Source organism: Montipora capricornis, chromosome 6 (genome assembly GCF_036669925.1).
Source record: "Montipora capricornis isolate CH-2021 chromosome 6, ASM3666992v2, whole genome shotgun sequence".
NCBI classification, from domain to species: domain Eukaryota; kingdom Metazoa; phylum Cnidaria; class Anthozoa; order Scleractinia; family Acroporidae; genus Montipora; species Montipora capricornis.
The window spans coordinates 18,283,879-18,302,804 of record NC_090888.1 but is presented as its reverse complement, the minus strand read 5'-3'; the positions used below and the strand labels follow the sequence as shown (position 1 = coordinate 18,302,804).

Below are 18,926 nucleotides of genomic sequence, written 5' to 3'. Positions count from 1 at the left end.
AGAGATCTTCATTTATTCCATGTTGAAGGCTCACTGGAATATCTAGAATTTCCTCTGTTAAAGTTCCACTTTTTTTTAATCCTTCAGTTACTTATTTCTTACAGTATTTTCTTGCCAAATTTCGTTAAATTCTAACGAGTGGTTCTCGAGAAATAGGTGTATTTCTGATAAAGCTATTCCGCATTCAGTCGCAGTTTTTGAACTTACTACGCATGCGCTACATTTATCTGAGTTCTTTGGATAACGAGGAAAAATCTGCGTTCTTTGCATCGTAACCTTTTCTATAATACATTTCTCATAGAAGACTAAAACCATGAAAATACTTTGTTCAATTATGAGGAACAATAGCACAGATAGCGGAAGCATCGAACAAATAAAATGATTGCTGTATTGAAGCCATGTTTATTTTTTTGTAATCCTTGCGAACTGTGTTCGGCCACCTTAACTTGATTATCATAGATCGAAACAACAAAATTCGCCATGTTCTCGGAAGGCGCGCGCTCATTCGCAAAGAGTTATGGGTCATTCACAACTTCGCTCACATGTTTTGAGAACTGTTTCAGCTTCTATGATCGACTTACGCCATATTTACAATGTTGCAAATTTGACCAATTTGTAAATATTGACACACCATATTCCCAATTCAATACTGAGGAATCGCCTTAAGACAAATAAACTAGTCAAAATTGTTCGTTATGGCGCGAAAAATAGGTAAATTGCCATACGTTTCGAGACTGCTGCCTCTTCATCAGTGGATAAAAAGCAACTGTAAATTGTGCGCGTTACATATTTGAAGTTATTAGTGCGCGCTGACTGGAAAGAACGCGCGTGTAAACATTCAAAACAAGCATAATTTCGATGTCACGAAGACACCGAAGACGCCGCACCTGCCATAGGTTCATGGATTAATTTCTTTTACACTATTTTACGAAACTGACTACATAAAATTTAGGGTTATGATCGTATGACTCGGTAACGCATCATAGCGGGCTAATTAAATAATTTTATAATTCTCCCGATATTGTTAAGAAAAAGTATTAAATATTTTTAAATGCCATCGTAGAAACTTGTAAAGCAACTGTTTACTGGTTTTGATTGGAATCAATTCCGTTATTTAGGCCCGTTTTAAGCGTCACATTTTACATGTGCCGAATGTAATGCAAATGAGAAAATCAATTGTTTTCGATCATTTGCATTAGATTCGGCACATGTAAAATGTGACGTTTAAAACGGACATAACAGTCAGTTTTTAATGTAAACAGCTATTCTACGCTCGCACATAATCCTATCATTGGGTCACGGAATTTGGACCTCGGACGACGAAATTGAAAATGGATATTGATCACACGATGTTATAACATAAAAAAATAACAATGAAATACTGTGAATTTTATAAGAAGTCGGCTAAAAATCCCTGGAAGAACGTGTAGGCTACTCACAGAACGATTCCCTGGGGAGATTTTAGCACGCCCACTGTTGTTAAAGCCAATAAAAACAAAGCTGTCTCAGCGTCAACGGAAATGTGATACTTTTCGTGCGAAAAATCTGTTCCTAAAAATAAATTTACTCGGGAAAGAGTTGACTCCAGGAATTAGTGGAGATAAGGGCTCCCCTGCATGAGCTCGTAGTTTTTTAAAACACCTTCGTTTTTTCTGGTCAACTCCCCAACCACCCTCGCCTCAATGATCTTGGTATCGTCCTTAGTTCAAACCAAGGCTCGCTCTGGTTTCCTATCTTTTGGTCAGAGACTAAGGAGGGTAAGGAGAGGGAGAGAGCCTCGGTTTGATTTTGCTAGCGGGCTACGATGTGACAAATCCGTCATCCAATTGGAAAAATATTGGATGAATGGCGTCACGCAAAGCTGCTTGACAGGGCATTTTTTGACTCGTCCTATGACGATAAGTAACAAGAGGCTACGGGTAGCGTACACTTTGTTTTAAGGATTTTTAGCCGACTTCTTTTAATTAAGTTCACAGTATGTCAGTGGGTTTTTTTTTATGTCATAATATCTTGGTAAATATCCAGTTTCAATTCCGTAGTCCGAAGTCCATAGTCCACATTCTGTGACGCAAAGATGGAGTTAAGTGCATACTCTGGCAGCCGCTGTAGGAACCATGTATGACCTAGGAGCACAGCTTACAGCCGGCTAGAATCAGCTGTATGATGGTTTTTCTGAGAGAGGAAAACCAGAAAACCCGGAGAAAACCCTCGAAGCACAGTAAAGAACCAACACAAACTCAACCCACTCATGGCTTTGACTCCGGGAATCGAACCTGGGCCTCATTGGTGGGAGGCGAGTGCTCTCACCAATTCGACAACCCTGCTTCCCTCTCGCGATGTCCCCAATTCTCTTTACCCTGCTCGACATCATCCAACTCTTGTTCATTGACTTCTTCTTTCCTAGGATGCTGTTGTTGACCACATTTTCGAACTATTGTTGGAGTTCTTCTGTGTGCATGCACACTCCATAGCATTTCCAGAAGTCGCTCTTCCCGCTGTAGTTAGAGTAAGTACCTTACCAAGTGCTGTGCGCTATGTGTTTCGTTGCTCTCTGTCCACGGTTATCGCTACAAATGAGTTTGTATTTTTGTTCACAAGACGAGTTGATGATGCAGATTCTAAAGTGTGGGTGAGGCCCGGGCCAAACTTCGAATTTTACATGAGGTGAACTAAATGGTAGTTTTGGTCTATCCAAGTTAATTCAGTTTGGGTCGACGTAAGTTCAGATAGTTAGGTTAAACGTCGCACTTAACGTCGAACCAAATGCAAAAGAGAAAACATACATTATCATTCAAAAATTTCAATTAGGAGGTAAGTTCTACTCATGAGAAGTCCGATGTTTGTCCCAGACTCGATCTTCACAAAAACCAACGTTTGACTTGATTTGCGTTAATTGTCAATTTTAGTTTACATTGTTTCCAATTGAAGCTCCAGCGCTAGAACGACTAGACGCTTAAATAAAGTTTCTTACCTTTCCTCTCCTTTTACCCCTTCCATCGGTCTGAGGCAGACGGATAGAACGTGTTGGTCGATACAAATACAGTTCGTCGACCTTAACTGAGTCAAACGTCGGACTTAGTGAAGTTCGAGGTTTGGCCCAGGCCTTAGTGTTCTCCTACCAGCGACAAGATGTTGAATAGTCTATTTCCGAGTTGCTGCATGCCTCAGTTTCATAGCGAGTCCTGGTTCACAACCATTCAAATGGAAATGAGTTGCGCATTCTCGTGCAAATCAAACTCATTTCCCTTTCAATAGTTGAGCACCAAGACTCACTTCGAAACCGAGACAAACAGCAACTCGGAAATGGCCTATTAGTTATGTTCTGAAAGAGCCTGTCAAGAACTCGGTACGATTGTAGGTAATCAACTGTCCTGTTCTATTGAAAAGTGAACCTGGCACCTAAACCTCCAACCATTTACTTTCCTGACATTTTTTTTTCTTGAGGAAATCCTTATTACCCGTTGGAAAAATCGCGCGGAGGAAAGTAGAGAACCTCGAAACCGGGTGCAAGGACAAGCTCACTTTGTACTGCTCCAACCCGGCCCCTTCGCGAACCATCGATAAGCTAACGTTGCTTTTGTGTCCTTTAAAATTAGTTAAGAAAGTTCATCAAGACGACAGCTGTTCCCAAATATCGCAAGCAAATGAAGCAATTGGTTGATAAGGTACGTGTCAAGTTTTGATTCAATTTGTCGGCCCAACCCCGAATCAAGAAAGTATTATGTTCCAAAATATAGCGCCGATTTGGAAATAGTCAATCACACATCCAACGCACGCTCTATGGAGTAACTGTTTGATAAAATTTCATTTTACTCTGAACTGTTTTCAGTGTCACAAAATGACCGAAAGTTGTTTCAATTTTACAAAACGACCTCTGCAAATGAGTTAGCATGTAAGGCCATACCGTGTACGAGCTAGTAGAGAGATTTATCATCTTTTTTACGGCAAACATTTGACTTGATTTGCTTTCATTGTTAATTTCAGTTTACAGTGTCCCCAATTAGTGCTCCACGCAGCGCTAGAACAACAAGACACTTAAATAAAGTTCCTTTCCTTTCCTTCCTTCCTTCCTTCGTCCAAAAATGCACTCCTTTCAATTGACGTCACGATCTAGCGCCCAAAACATTGTGGGATTAATATGAGGACAAAGACGTTAGTCCGCATTTCTATCCCACAATGCTTTGCAATACTCTATTTCTATCAACTGCGGAAAATGCTATTTTATCCACGCGGATTTCAACAATTGTCCCCTTGGTCTTCTCCCCCAACTTCAACATCACTCGTGTCTCGGAATACAAACAATTGATGACACAAAGTGTTCCCTAAATGCTGCTCCTCAAGTAAGGATAAACTGCCTCATTTACTCTAAGCTAAAAATAATGATAACCTTTACCCTTAACTTAGGCCCGTTTCAAACGCCGCTCCATTCATGCACCGAACCTAACTGATGTTTTAAGAGCGGCAGAAGAGCGACGTTTGAATCAGTTTGGTTCGGCAGGTTAGGTTTGGAGCGGCCAGCAACGTGAAGTTCGGCAGGGTCTGTCGCACTATGCGACGTTGGAGCGGCGGCTGATTCACACGGCGCTCTCGTCATGTGTTGAACCTAACGCATAAATTGTGATAATTTATAATCTTACCACAATACACTCCGAAGTTTTACCTGTACGTAGGCCCCTTTGCCATTGTATGGATTTTAGTTTGGTTCGACCCAGTTACAGCGTATGAATCAGCCGTCGCTCCAAAGTCGCTCTTTTGTCGAACTTTGTTGAGTTAGGTTCGGCACATGGGCGGAGCGGCGTTTGGATCAGGCCTTTGTTAGAAATAGGTAGCAAAGGCTTAGACTTTAGGGCGATTCCTCAGGAAAAAAAGTTATCGAGCGATTTTCTTCAAACTTTCCCTGAATGTTCCCTACTAATCCCTGTTTTGAGAACTACATGATAAAAAAGATAAGTCACAGTACTTGCTTAAGAGATGTAATGGGCCAATCCTTCCCTATTGATGCCTGTACTGATACTAATCACGCGCGTTATTTCATCGGCTCAGGGCTAATTTTGCGTAAGCTAATCGAGAGGGTTTTTAAAGTAAACACTTGAAAAAGCACCTGATAGGTAGAAAGTCTAGAGCATATGGAACACTGTCTTACATAGTTTATGGAAAAACCACTCAACTTAAAAGGACGTCGACTCAAAACGTTTCTCGAGTCGTTGTGCTCCAGATGATGATTAACATCCCTAGGTAAGGTGCTTTGTGTACGTTTTTCGCTATATCCTTTTTTCCTTCCGATAAAATTTGTCTATTTTTTATTTATTTAAAGGGGATAATTTGTACACCAAAATTATGTAATAAACAATATAGGACACCGTGCTCGTTTAAGAGTAACACACCATTTTACCTAACTCAATTATCCTAGATCGAAACAACAAAATTCACCATGTTCTCCGAATGCGCGCGCCTATTCGCAAAGAGTTATGGGTTATTCACAACTTCTCTCGACGATCGACTTACGCCATTTTTACAATGTTTCAAACTTGATCTTATTTATAAATATTGACTTACCATATGCGCAGTACAGGATGCGCAGTACCATACTGAGGAATTTACCTAAAGGGACGCTTCAGGTTGGATGTCAAAATTGGGCGTGCATCTAAATTAGGTAGCCAAAGTCAGACTAAAATTTGGGTCATTTCATGCCTATTAGTAGACTGCCATCGAAGTCGGTCGAGCCGCTTTAGTCAAGCGAACCGAGGGAAGAAGCAAGCGAGGTGTAGAACCGAGGGGACATTGGGGAGAGAGCGAGATGAAACCCTCTCCCCAATCTCCCTTCGGCTCTCTTGCCTAAAGAGGGTGGCTCGACTGACTGAGAAGGGACTGCTAGCAATCTGGCCTATTAGGTTACAGGTATCAAGTAACTCCTCGAAAGAGAGAGACGAGGTGATTTCGCATTTCGAATTTCCCGTTTGCCGTTTCACGAAAAACGCGATGCTGAATCTCTCTATGAACCGAGATTGAGCTGTAAGTTCTGCGCGCATTTTTGTACATTTCTCTGCCGTACTCTTAAACAACCTTAAATAATTTTAGCTTTTAGCGACATTTTGTATTCGTTCACACAAATCTCTGTGTTGTAGGATGCTTCGCCCACATTATGCAACGTAAACAAGACGGGATAATTACAGCAAGCTGCATTTTAAAGGGTTCTTTTTGTGAAAATGCCGTTGTCATGCTTAATTAAACTTGCTAAGGAAACAAAATGTGACACTTCTTTTTAACTATCTTACCTGTGTCATGCATCTTTCCTTCAAGCTTTGGCGTTGGCGTTCTTGCTCGATTTGACCTGATTTTCTGTTGATTGGTTTAGTCAGATGTTCTCTCTTTGTCCCTCTCTAACAGATTGAGGAAACGTCAACAGAGGTTACAAATCGCCGCTCTAAGGTCTCCTTTAGCCCTAAAGATACCGATGAAGTGGTGAGTAATGTGAACAAACGAGTCGACAGACATCTTGTATGTAATCCACAAAGGGAAAGCCCGTACATGCGCAAATGAACAGCGTCACCGACTGAAGACATGTTTTTGTTTTGGTTTTGGCAGGAAAGGTGGACGGCTCAATATAGGCAGCATCCAAATGCTATTGTAAAATTCTACAACACTTGGAAATCCAGGAAACCCGGTCCCACCCAACAGGTGGGATAATTACAAATACTTACAGTAGTCAGTGACAATATCGGTATGTACTTCTGCAACTCTGCAAGGATCTGTTAGAGATCGTTATCTTTATAGGGAATAAAGCTGTTTACAAACATCAATTCTGTCATTCAAATCAGTGAAGTGTGCCATCCTCTGGAACAATAGAATCTTTCGTTTCGGCATCCAATGAGGATCTGTTTGGCACATTAATGACAGCACTCAACATCGTCGATGTATCATCGCTTTTGGAAACCAAGAAATCTACAATTCAGTTCTATTATATGTACAGTGGTAGCAAAAGATGTATGTCTACCACGATCTCGTCGTTAAAGTTTGGTTTTCACTATCGGCGCAAATGCAAGCACAGGTGTAAGCACCATGAAAACGGCCTCAACGCGACCATAAACAAAAGAGCGCAAGAACGAGTGCAACGATTAAAAAATTTCCGTATGTTTGTGCTTGCGCTTTTGCTTGCATCGCTTGTAAAAATCAGACTTTATTGTAATGTGACAATTATCAGCAAATAAATGCACAAACTAAGAAATTACGTTGTTAAATTTTTTATTGGAAATGCGATCTTTTGAGAAAAAGTTTGATTTAAACGTTTTGTTTTTATTCGTGGAAGCAGACCTCTGAGATTTTTGAGGCGCTGGGAACTGTGTTTTGCATGAGGTATAGCGGTGATTAGTGGAAAGAGACATCGGATATTTCGGAAGGGTGATAGTGATATCGCTTTTGGGCGAAAAAGACTGTCTTTTTTTCATTATAAACGCAGACTTCCCTTTTTCATCGACCGAAAAATTGTCCTTGACCATACAGCGAGCCCCTAAGGTGTAGTTAAGCCTGACTTCCAAATTCCTATTTTCCAGCTAGAAATTTCAACTTATTGGTGAAACCACCCTTTGGAATCAGGGACTCCCATTTTAGAGAGGTCGGGATCTTAGTCCTTTGCGCTTCTCTGGTTTTTCCCCGTCAATTAATGCCGTAAATTTAAGCGCAAACTGAAAACAAGGAACCAAAAACACAGAGGAGGTGTTATGAAAGTGTTTATCATATCTTTTGATCTCGATCAAGGAATAAAGACAAACTTTTAAAGGGAACCGAAACTTTCCACGACGAAAAAAAGAACTTAAGGCCGTAGAAAATAATGCTTGCAATCAAAATTGTTTGAAATGTTTTCAAAGAAAGTTAGTTGTGACGTGTTACGTTTGCCCATTGTTATTATTGTGTAAACCAATAGCTCTCATTGGAGTTATCAGCGGTTTTGCCACATGAACGAGGCTAAGGGGTCATTTTGTATTGAATTGACTCTTAAGCCTCTTTTGCATGTAGTTTTAAACAAAAGAAAATGTGCCTGCAGGCTCAACTCCAATAAGGACCAATAAGCATCTGTAACACGTCACAGTTATCAAGATGGCGTCCCCCGAGAACTTTCAGTGAAAGTTAAAGTACAGTATGTAAGCAATTCTTAAGTTCTCTTTTTCGGATACAAACACTCTTTTTTAAATTTCGAACGAAATTTGGTTGCAAACATTATTTTCTCCGTTTATACATTCATTTCATCCATGGAGCCCTTCATGAGAACAAATGAGCCCAACAAATTGACCTGCTCCCAACCGTGTGGCTTCGAAGCTCAGTTGGTAGAGCATTGCACCAGCATTGCACCAACATTGTACCGGCATCGCAGAGGGTCATGGAATATTTTCGGGTGCCTATAAGAGACAATTGCTTAAATTGTCCAGGAAAGTGCGAGGATCACTTCTCTCAACAGTTATTGTTTAGTAGCAGTGGAAGTTGCCTTTTAATTTAGAGGGCCGTATCGAAGAATACCGCTCGATAAACTGACCACTCACCCACAGCGCGCGTACTATTTAAGGGATAAGATAAATTGACTTTCTCCTGTTTTTCAACGATTTATATCAGAATGGCAAACGGGGAGAAAACAACTCGGACGATGAATCGGTGGAGAATACCGCACAGAGAAAACGAAAGCACATTGGCTCGGAGACCAAAAAGGAGAAACTTAAAGAAACTGTCAAGAAAGCGAAAAAGGCTGTGCAGAAAAGCGCGACGGACAACAACACTGGTGCGTCAGCGAGTCAAGCAACCGAAAATGATGCGGATGATATTGTGGAGGACTTCCAGTTTTCGTCAGACGAGGATTAGAAGCAACAAAGGAAGAAACATATCCATGCGACCGTTCGAAACACTGGTAAAATTGAATTTCGGATTAAAGGAATTTTGCTGAGGTTAAAACGAGTGTAACCTAGCTGGAAAGCAGTGAGCGTATCTAGAACGGAGTTTAGCCTGAGATTTTACTTACTAATTAAATTAATTTACCCCATGAAAGGTTACTTATAAATAAGTGAAGGATACTGTTTGCCGCTTAAAGTATTTATTATTGGTTTCGGTCCCTCTATTTTTGAAAACAACTATATTATTAATAACTCAATTATTAATAATATACAACATGAATTTTCTCGTGCAATTTGGAATAAATAGGTCCTACGGGCTCGCGGGCTGTTCGTTGTCGAAAAAATGTACTTGTGCTTAATTATTCCAAACTGCACTCGAAATCATGTGATTACCCTTTGCTAATAGCCGTTCTCAGTCGAACGTATGTAGTTGTCATGGTAACTTAATTGTTCTAAACAACGCCAATGAAAAGCCCAACCATTTCATTTTAATCTTTTTTGTAGTCCAGGGGCCGGTTACTCGAAGCCCTACTCATTGGCGCTAATCGTTCGTTAAGAGCTATCAAATCCTATTGGTTTCCATGGTATTTAACGCTGCTTATAGCTAACCAGCGTTAAATACCATGGAAACCTATAGGTTTTGATAGCTCATAACCAACGGCTTGCGCTAACATGGCTTCGAGAAACCGGCCCCTGACGTAGAACAACGGCGTGATTTATTATGTAACCATGTTCTTTTCACGAGTGAAAATATCATGTTTTCGCGCGAAAGGTCTCCTGCCATTTCATTGGCTTTTATATAAATAGAGGATATTACACGGTGGCGAAAAGATATGTTATTTGCCGGCTGGGAGGTTAGCGAAAAACTGTGACCGAGGTCACCGTTTTTGGCAATACGGACTGACCCTTAGCTGGTAAATAACTTACGGTATTTATTTTTTCCTCTCTCTCTCTCTCTTCCTCTCTGAAATAACTTTTTTAATTGTTGAGTCGCGTTGCGCTTGATAGCGAATGTAGTATTAAAGCGACTTAAAACTGAACGTTTCAAAGAGAAAAACTTTTATTTGAATTCTATTTCCAAGCCTCTTGTCTAATAAAAAGTAACTTCTGTATTTGGTGTCAAAAAATGGAAATTAAAGGTCGAAGAGAAAACTTCTGCGAGCGTTACCGTGCCCGTGGGCATTTGTAAGGTGAGGCGAAAACTCTATCGACCAGTGTATTCGAGTAATTGATGTTATGCCTCGATAACTCCGTCTATAGAGTCTTTCGCCTCACCATACAAATGCGGATCAAAGAGATCTGTGCCTCACAGAAAAGTTGTACAAAAGCCGATACACGCCATCTACTGAACAAAAGAAATTAACTAATTTCTAATGGCAGACAAAAAAACAAATACCTTTTATCGCAGTAGTGTAGCAGCTGATCCAAAGATTTCTTGCCATTGGTTCGCAACCCTTGCACGAAACAATGACATGCCATTCTCTCTATTGTTTTAGCTATTGTTTGGGGTCAGGGTTGCAAACCAGTGACGAGTTATCTTTGGATCAGCTGCTACATCACAGTTAAACTCTTCCATCTCGTCCAAACACATGTTTTATAGCTATTTCGGTGCCCGAAAAAAAAAATCCTGACACTTTCGGTTCAATTTTCCCCACCCCACGAAGGCAAAGGTCAAATTCCCCACTCCCCGGGCACAGAAGATAGATAGATAGCCGGAGGGGTGGGCGGGGAGGGTGTTGAGTAACGCTTAACTTTGTTTCACAGGCCTTGTTTAACCTCAACTAAATTTTTTATTTGAGTGTCTCCGTTTTAAAAATTAAAGTTATCACCTACTAGGAAACTCGTGTGGATAAATTTTATTGGTTAAAAAATGATCAATCATTCATTTCATTTCACGGTAAAACGTTTTAACAAGAAAAATCTGTGATCATTTTCTTCAGCCCCGTCTTCTGGAAGCCAGGTAAGGATTTTCCTATTCTTTGATACTCTTTATTCGATTTATTCTTTTCGTAAGAAAAATTAGCAGTAATCAGCAATTTCAAATTGGGGTTGCCTCTTTTACTGTTGTTAAGGATGGCTTGATGTCCGATTAGTGTGTATTGGAATTGGCTCACCAAAAGTAATGTATGCTTATCTCTATAATGGTATTTTGATGGTGTCGGCCATCTTTAATCAGAGCGAAGAGCGCCGGATATTTAGTTGAGAGAACAATCAATTCAGCGACTACACATTTCCAAATGTAAATTTAATGAAAATGTCTTCATTTGGCGGGTTAAACTACATAACAAAGGTTACAGAAATGAAGCATACAAATCATGAAAAAAATCACAGATTATTCACAATTGTCATAAAAACAGATAAAACATTGGATATCTATATGTTTTTAATTACTAAGTTATGCTAAAACCTTATTCTACTAAAGTAACCATTCTTAAAACATTTTGTGTTGATCTGTTGTAATTGACTTGCTTCTGAGCTTAACTTCTGGGATGACTCTTTGACTTTCGGCAATAGGGCATATAATGGGTGGTCACACTTCGCTTTAAAAACATTAAATGGTGTATAAATCTACCGTGCTGGCTCCATAGAATGGAAGTGCTTACGTGATCTTTGGCTGAACAGTGCGTAGCCTTAACAAGATGGTCTAACTCTACCTGCTTGTATCCATCTTTTCTTAGTGATCTTAAGATGTACAAACACTTATTTGCTTCCCGGAGTTTCCCCTTAACTTGAGATCGATTAAAACTTACAGCCGTTTTGTAATGTGACACCTAAAAATAGTACGTTTGTCATTCTGTTCTATGCCACGTAGCGGGGTAAAGTTAGGCGCGACACCTTTTCAAAGCCATACATACATACTCCCGCCGTTAACCTCCTTCCACTTAAAAGATGCATTAAGTGCCTTAAGAGATTTTCTGCGCTTTTCTTACGCACCTTCACAAGAATAAAAGTGTTCGTCGGTGTACTTAGTAAGGTCGCTATCCTAGCAGCCGAATGAGTGACGTCAAGATCGTTTAAGAACAGGTTAAACAAATACGGACCACTGACAATTCCCTGAGTAGTACCATGGTTGACATCCTTCCAATCACAAACATTATTACGACAGACGACTCTTTGTTCTCTGTCTGACAAGAAGCTAAAGTACCAGTTGACAATGTATGAGTTTCAAGGACCCTGTTTTATTTTCTCCATAAATAAGTTGTGCCTAACTCTATCAAAAGCTTTTAAAAAATCCATCGTAAATATCCTGACTGCTCGGTTATCCTTCCTATCTAAACCTTGGCGAAACTAATACTGCATTTTACTGAAGAAGCGCGTTTGTAGAACTGCCTCCTGTTCTGTACGCAAACTGGTTCACGTAACTTTCCACTCCATATTTACCAAAGGTGTTGTATTTAAATGGTCTGGATACTTGCTCAAACGTTCTGGTAATTACCGGTATAACGCAGCTGATTCCCCTAAAGTCCTGGGGTTGTTCCGGAATGTCTTCTTTGGGAAGCGCGTAGACATTAGCTTGCTTCCATGCACTAGGCCACCTTTGAGTAGACAAGGATTAGGTTGCAGATTTCTTGTACTGCAAGTACCACCAATATGGCAGCTTTCTTCCAGACCCAGAATGGTATATTATCTGGGCCGGTAGATGTTTGCTTTATTTTGAGCAGAGCGTAGTGAGCCTGCAATCCTAAACAGAATAAAATGGAACAGCAAACCCCCATTCCCCCCAAAGCAAGGATGAAGCTAAGAAAATCAACATGGCAGATAGACACACTGACACGAGCCGGCCGCCTCAAACGTTTCTAACTCGTCCTCTAATTTGCACTACGAAGATAATTCATCTGAATTAGAACAATATTTATCATACAACGCTGACAAGAAAAGGTTTAGCTGGAATGGAAGCCTTGAAGAGCTTGAAAGTTTTGTCGATACAAGACTTTCGCGGCTGACCGATGATGGCGATAATGGTTTCTGTGGTTTCAAGACAAAGAAGTTATACAACAGCTCTGGTATTATCCTAAAGCTACCGGATGTAACACTTAATTTCTACCGAAACACGAAGACGCTCCAAGTGCAAGGGAAAGCGGCCGAAGATATTAGAGACACTCTTAATAAACTGATTCAAAATAATTTGCTTGTTGCGGAAAAGACCGAAGATACTGCCGAGCATAGCATTGACTCCGCTATGAACAACGATGAACACATTTCTACAGCGGACAACACTTTGATAACTGACCATAATGACCCTCAAACCTTTAAAAACGAAATTGACAAACTTTCGAAAGCTATAGACGCCATTAAACGAAAATTTGAATTTTCTGCGAATCTGTCCCAAGTGGATGCGTTGCAAAGTGAAATTGATGAATACAAATTGAAATGTGCCGAGTGCGAAGTAAGCATCCAAGAACTTCAACAAGAAAAAGCAAGTCTGATGGAATCTATTAAAATTCTTTCCTCGAATCAATCGGTAGGTTCACACGATCTACACGATCTACAACCTGCTTCTGATGACTGGCAACCCGTTACGTCAAACAAGTCTAATAATCCTAGACGAGGGAAGTAGAAAAAAGGCAAAGCCAGTTCCCAGAACCAGCAACTACAAACGGAAAACAACGATACTAGTGAGAACGGGCAAGGTGAGCAAAGACCTAATGAAGGTACAATCATTGTTGGAGATTCGATTGTCAAAGGATTACACAGGGACTTATTGAGTCGGGCAGCTAAACGGCGCCTAACTGTGAGAAGTTTCCCTGGTGCTACAACCGCAGACATGGAGCATTTATCTACAACCAAGCTTGGCTACAAAACCGAAGGCCATAATCCTCCATGTCGGAACAAATGATCTAAAAAATTCATCCTCTGCTCGGAATGTGGTGGAGAAAATCGCCAACCTGGGGAATATGATTGCTACAAACTCTCCTAACACTAGTGTAACCATTTCTGCAATCACACAAAGATCAGATTGAAGAATCGCTCAACAGGAAAGTAAAGGACTGCAACAAAGTTTTAAAAACATTTTGTAATCAGAATGGCTGGGCCTTTGTCGAACACTTGAACATCGACGAAACATGTTACTTTGAATAATTACAAACTCTATCTTAGCAAGATAGGTATTGCTATTTTAGCAAGCAATTTTGTAAACAATATAGTTCATTGATACGATTCTTGCTTGACAACTGTGGCGACAACTAACCTCGCTGCTACCTCCAGCGCCCGGACCAGGTCAACTCTAATGCCAAAGTGTCGTGAATTTAAATTGGCTAGTTTGAATATTGCAAGTCTTTTGAAACGTATTGATGAACTTCGTATTCTTCTAAATGATCAAAACATTGACATTCTAGCCATAAATGAGACCAGGCTAAATGAAAGTACTTTCGATCAGGAGGTTAAAGTCCAGGGTTATGATATAATTCGCCGTGACAGGTCCACAAATGTCAGGTTTCGTGGTGGCGTACGTTTTTACATTCGTTCAAACATAAGCTATTCTGTCCGCTCAGATTTGGACAGTCAGCTCCTGGCAATGGTGTCAATTGAAATTCGTAAACACAGCTCTAAACCCTTTGTTATTGCTTCATGGTATAGACCCCCAAATTCACCCCATGAATTTTTTACGCACGTTAACACATTATTAGGCAAATTAGATTCTGAAAACGTGGAACATTTTCTCATGGGGGATCTAAATTGTGACTTGCAATCCAAAGACAATGTTAATGTGAAAGCTCTTCTAAACATAACAGACATTTATGGATTGGAACAACTCATTTAATGAACCAACTCGAATTACACCTACTTCAAGTACTTCAATTGATCTGATTTTTACAAATCGGCCAGAGAATGTGTATTGTTCGGGGGTGTCTCATGTCGCCATAATTGACCACAGTTTAGTTTATGCATATCGAAAAATTTCAATTCCCACTTTCTCCAAAGGAGTTAACTTGATAACATAAAGACAGTTTAAACATTTTAAAGGCGTAAATTTTTATGCGGATATTTTAGCCCAACCTTGGGATGACATAACGCAATTGTATGATCCAAATGATATGTGGAAGAGGTGGAAAGAATTATACTTGAATGTGTGTGAAAAGCACGCACCGATGAAGACCAAACGGACACGAGATTCTAAATCCCCATGGATAACCGCTATTCTGAAAAAGAGGAAGAATTTCAGAGACCGCCTCTAAAGAAAGGCTATTAAGACAAAAGATCCATTTATTTGGAACCAATTTCGAGTGGTTAAAAATCAAGTGAACAGGGAAATTAATAGCGCGAAAAAAGCTTATTATGAAATGCCTTCAACAATTGTTGGGGGGTCAAAGGAAAACTTGGAAAACAATCAATGAACTGACCTCGCGTAAGTTCAACAAAACGCTTATTAATGAGATGGAATATAATGGGTGAATTCTGGAGATCAAACAGATATAGCAGAAATGCTAAACTCCTTTTTCACAGAAATTGGGCCAAGCCTTAGTTGAGACGTGACAGAAGTTGATAAATCCTTCGAAGAAATTCTTACTAAAATGGATATAAACTTTTTTTTGAAAAAAAAAAAACAACACCACACACGTTTCTGCAGCAATATCAAAGCCTTGCAAGTCAAAGGCAACTGGACTAGAGAACATTTCAACAAAACTTCTAAGGGAATGTCCTGATGTAATAGCGGAATCTCTTACTTATATATTCAATCAATCCCTAATGACTAGCATCTTTCCCGATGAGTGGAAATCTGCCAGAATCACTCCATTGTATAAAAATTCTGGGAAGCGCTCTGATCCGACGAATTATTGACCAATCAGTAATTCCAGTTGTGGCCAAAGTCTTTGAACGGATAATTTACGATCAGCTTTATCATTATTTAACTAAAAACAACTTTCTCTCGTGCCGTCAATCTGGATCTCGGTCTTTGCACTCCACGCTCACAGCACTTATCGAAGGGACAGATAGCTGGGCAATAGATATAGACCGTGGTCTTGTTAATGCCGTAGACTTTTCAGACCTCAAAAAGGCATTTGATATAGTAGATCACGATATTTTGTTACGAAAATTGCAATACTACGGGATTTGTTGGACCAGCCATCATTGGTTTGCTTCTTATTTAGATAATCGAACACAGATTTGTCATCTAAATTCTTGAAAGTCAATTCCGAAATGTCTAAAGATGTGGTGTTCCCCAGGGAACAATTTTGGGACCTCTTCTGTTTTTGATATATATTAACGACTTACCACAACCACATTGTCTGAGATATTCGGAACCCAGAATGTACGCAGATGATACCAGCCTGACGCTTGCTAGTACTGATATTAAGCATATAAATTATTGCCTTAATCACGACCTGAGTAATGTGTACGAATGGCTCTCTGCTAACAAGCTTACCTTAAATATGACAAAAACTGAGTTTATGCTGATTGCATCAAGGCAGAAGTTATCACAATTTACGGAAAGTCACTCTCTTACTGCAAGTGAAAACGCAATAGAACAAGTAACCTCCGCTAAATCCCTTGGAGTTTATGTCGATCAAAATATAAACTGGGAGTGTCATATTGAAAACATCTCTAAGAAGACAGTTTGAGGCATTGGTGCAATTAAACGAATTCGACATCTCACTCCATTTAATGTTCTAATTAAAGTTTATAATAGCCTTATTCAACCCTCGAGGAGGGGAGTCCCAAATTGCTCAGTGAGTTTTGTATGGGACTCCCCTCCCTCCAAAACTTATTATACTCGTCACCAGGCGTCCAGAGTTCAGTGCCATTTTGAATTGGGCACTTCGTGAGTGCCACGCTTTCTGGCCGCCATTTTAGCTGGGTAACTTACAAGTTTTACGGAGTCTGGTGGCTCCGCGTTGCTACCTGGAGATGCTTCAGTGGATTCATGGTTTAGAGAAATTCCTATTCCACGAACCTGGCGTGTTTATTTAGCGACTGGATTTGATTTTCGCGGAAAAAATCGTGCTTGTTTTGGGTCGATCGGAGTCCCGACGCTGGCTTCCGTCTCCTACCTTGTCACTATATTATGAAGGAAGGTGAACGGGGACCATTTTCCCCGAAACTTCGTGTACGTATTAAAGACAACAACAGCTCACCACATGATAAGTTTTATCGATTTTTATTACCATTTTCTAGCAAATTTTCAGACCTAAACTTCGCCTCATATGTTCTCTATATTTTAATACCTACGTGACGCACACAGTGAGCCTTGGTTACCTGTGATTCAACCACATTTTGATTATTGTAATGTCGTGTGGGGAAACTGTAACAAAGGCCTTTCTGAAAAACTGCAAAGGCTTCAAAATCGGGCAGCTCGCATCTAAATGTCTGCGAGCGATGATAGTAAGTTGGATCATTTGTTCCGGGCACTAGGGTGGCGAAGACTCTACTATCAAAGATTGGAACAGAAGTCTATCCTAATGTATAAAACATTACATGGTATGACACCTGATTATCTGAGATCAAGATTTGCATATTGTGAAAATGAAAGTGCTTATCGTTTAAGGAAGACCGAAAAGAAATTAGTTGTTCCACAACCTCGAACTGATTTTCTCAAGAGAGGTTTTTTGTACAGCGGAGCTCAGTTGTGGAACAACTTACCTGTAGACCTAAGACAAGCGCCTTCAATGACCGATTTCAAATCTAAACAAGACGCTCTCAAAAAAGCGTACACTGGGTTGCATGTGGTAGGTGTTCCACAAAAAGAGAAGGCAATGAATTTGGTGGTATTGAACTGCAGGGTTCCAGTTAATTTTTTCAAGTGGGGGGTCATTAAGACCATTTGAGGGTCACCCACATGTCGCGCCAGCAGAGGCCCTTTTGCTCACACGCTCACAACCTTTAATTATTTTTTAATATCCTGTCCTATTTTGACGTCTTTTAGTTTTTTAAGCTTTGGTAGTAAATTCAGTTTAAAGATAACAAACACGCTCTTGAGTAAAGTGCACGTGATCACCTTGTGTCAACTGAATGAACTACGGGAAAGAATGTTAATCGTTCGTCGTTTTCAGAGTAAAACAACGTACTTTTTTAGCCAAGAAACTTCCGTGTTTGGTTTTTTAATTTTGTTGTAGTATTTTACTGAATATTTACATTTCATCTGTCGGGTCAGGAAGCTTTCTTTGTCGGGTTCCTGAGAAACGTACCTATTGTGACTTCAGGGTGAACTATTTACACAATCTCGAGGTTAAGCGGCCATGTAATTGAAAATCTGAACGTCTATGAGATACAAAAACAGGCTTGCAAATTATCGCAAATCAGAATGCTGACAAGCACAAAAGCAGAAGAAATGTTAGAGTAAAGAGATATATTGTCACGCAAATGATGTGAGTCGTAGCAATAAATTGGATTAACCAGGAAATGAAAGAAATATTGTTGCCATCCCAAATAAACTTCATTTTACACTACAATAACAAAATCATTTGCCAGATAAATAAAATTCCTGTCTCCTCGCGTATCACCTTTCAACGCACGTATGCGAATTTGTTAACTCATTTTCATCGCGTCCTGATTCCCGCGAATTTTTTCTTCTTTCAAATTTCAACAAAAATATTATTTCTCCTCTAGCGTTCCATCTTTTATGTTCAAATAACCGCTAAAAATAAAGATTTTTTAACGATCTATCCGTATTCCGTAGATATTTATTCATTATTTAATATTTAAATAGCAACGCACTCAACAAATTTAGTCGCATTTACCTATTCGTCGAATTCTCATGCTTAACACAGGAATTTTTAGTTATTGTGAAAATCTTTCTATATTCGTTAGCAATCACCCTTTCAAATTTCAGAGAAATCGACCAGTCTGCGAATATTTTATGAGTTTTTTTCAATGGGATGTAAAAAGGCCAAGTGGATTTTATGCATAATTGGTGAAGTTTAGGCGATCAAGTTCGCATGTGACCCGTTATAAATATTCATTCACAAAATTTTCCCGAATCGTGGAGTATCACCACAGACGACAAGAACATCATTCTAAAAGCTGATTCTACGCAAAAGGTAGGTTCTGGAGGTAATTTTGAGAGTGAAATCAAGTTTACAGCAGACGATGAATACATACTCACGACAAACA

At 39.8% G+C, this 18,926-nt stretch overlaps 2 protein-coding genes across 2 annotated transcripts in view; both read left to right on the top strand.

Annotated features, from left to right (window-relative positions):
* The window catches only part of LOC138051688 (nucleolar complex protein 2 homolog), a 36,333-nt gene extending 26,420 nt beyond the window's left edge, over positions 1-9,913 (top strand). The window contains exons 14-18 of the mRNA XM_068897948.1: positions 2,405-2,506; positions 3,597-3,665; positions 6,388-6,462; positions 6,586-6,678; positions 8,605-9,913. Of these exons, the coding sequence (XP_068754049.1) occupies positions 2,405-2,506; positions 3,597-3,665; positions 6,388-6,462; positions 6,586-6,678; positions 8,605-8,847 (582 nt within the window). The 3' untranslated portion in view covers positions 8,848-9,913. The remainder of the gene's footprint in view (positions 1-2,404; positions 2,507-3,596; positions 3,666-6,387; positions 6,463-6,585; positions 6,679-8,604) is intronic.
* An 865-nt stretch (positions 9,914-10,778) lies between these two features.
* The window catches only part of LOC138051689 (matrilin-3-like), a 26,298-nt gene continuing 18,150 nt past the window's right edge, over positions 10,779-18,926 (top strand). Inside the window, exon 1 of the mRNA XM_068897949.1 lies at positions 10,779-10,836. The gene's annotated coding sequence lies outside the window, so the exon portion shown is untranslated. The remainder of the gene's footprint in view (positions 10,837-18,926) is intronic.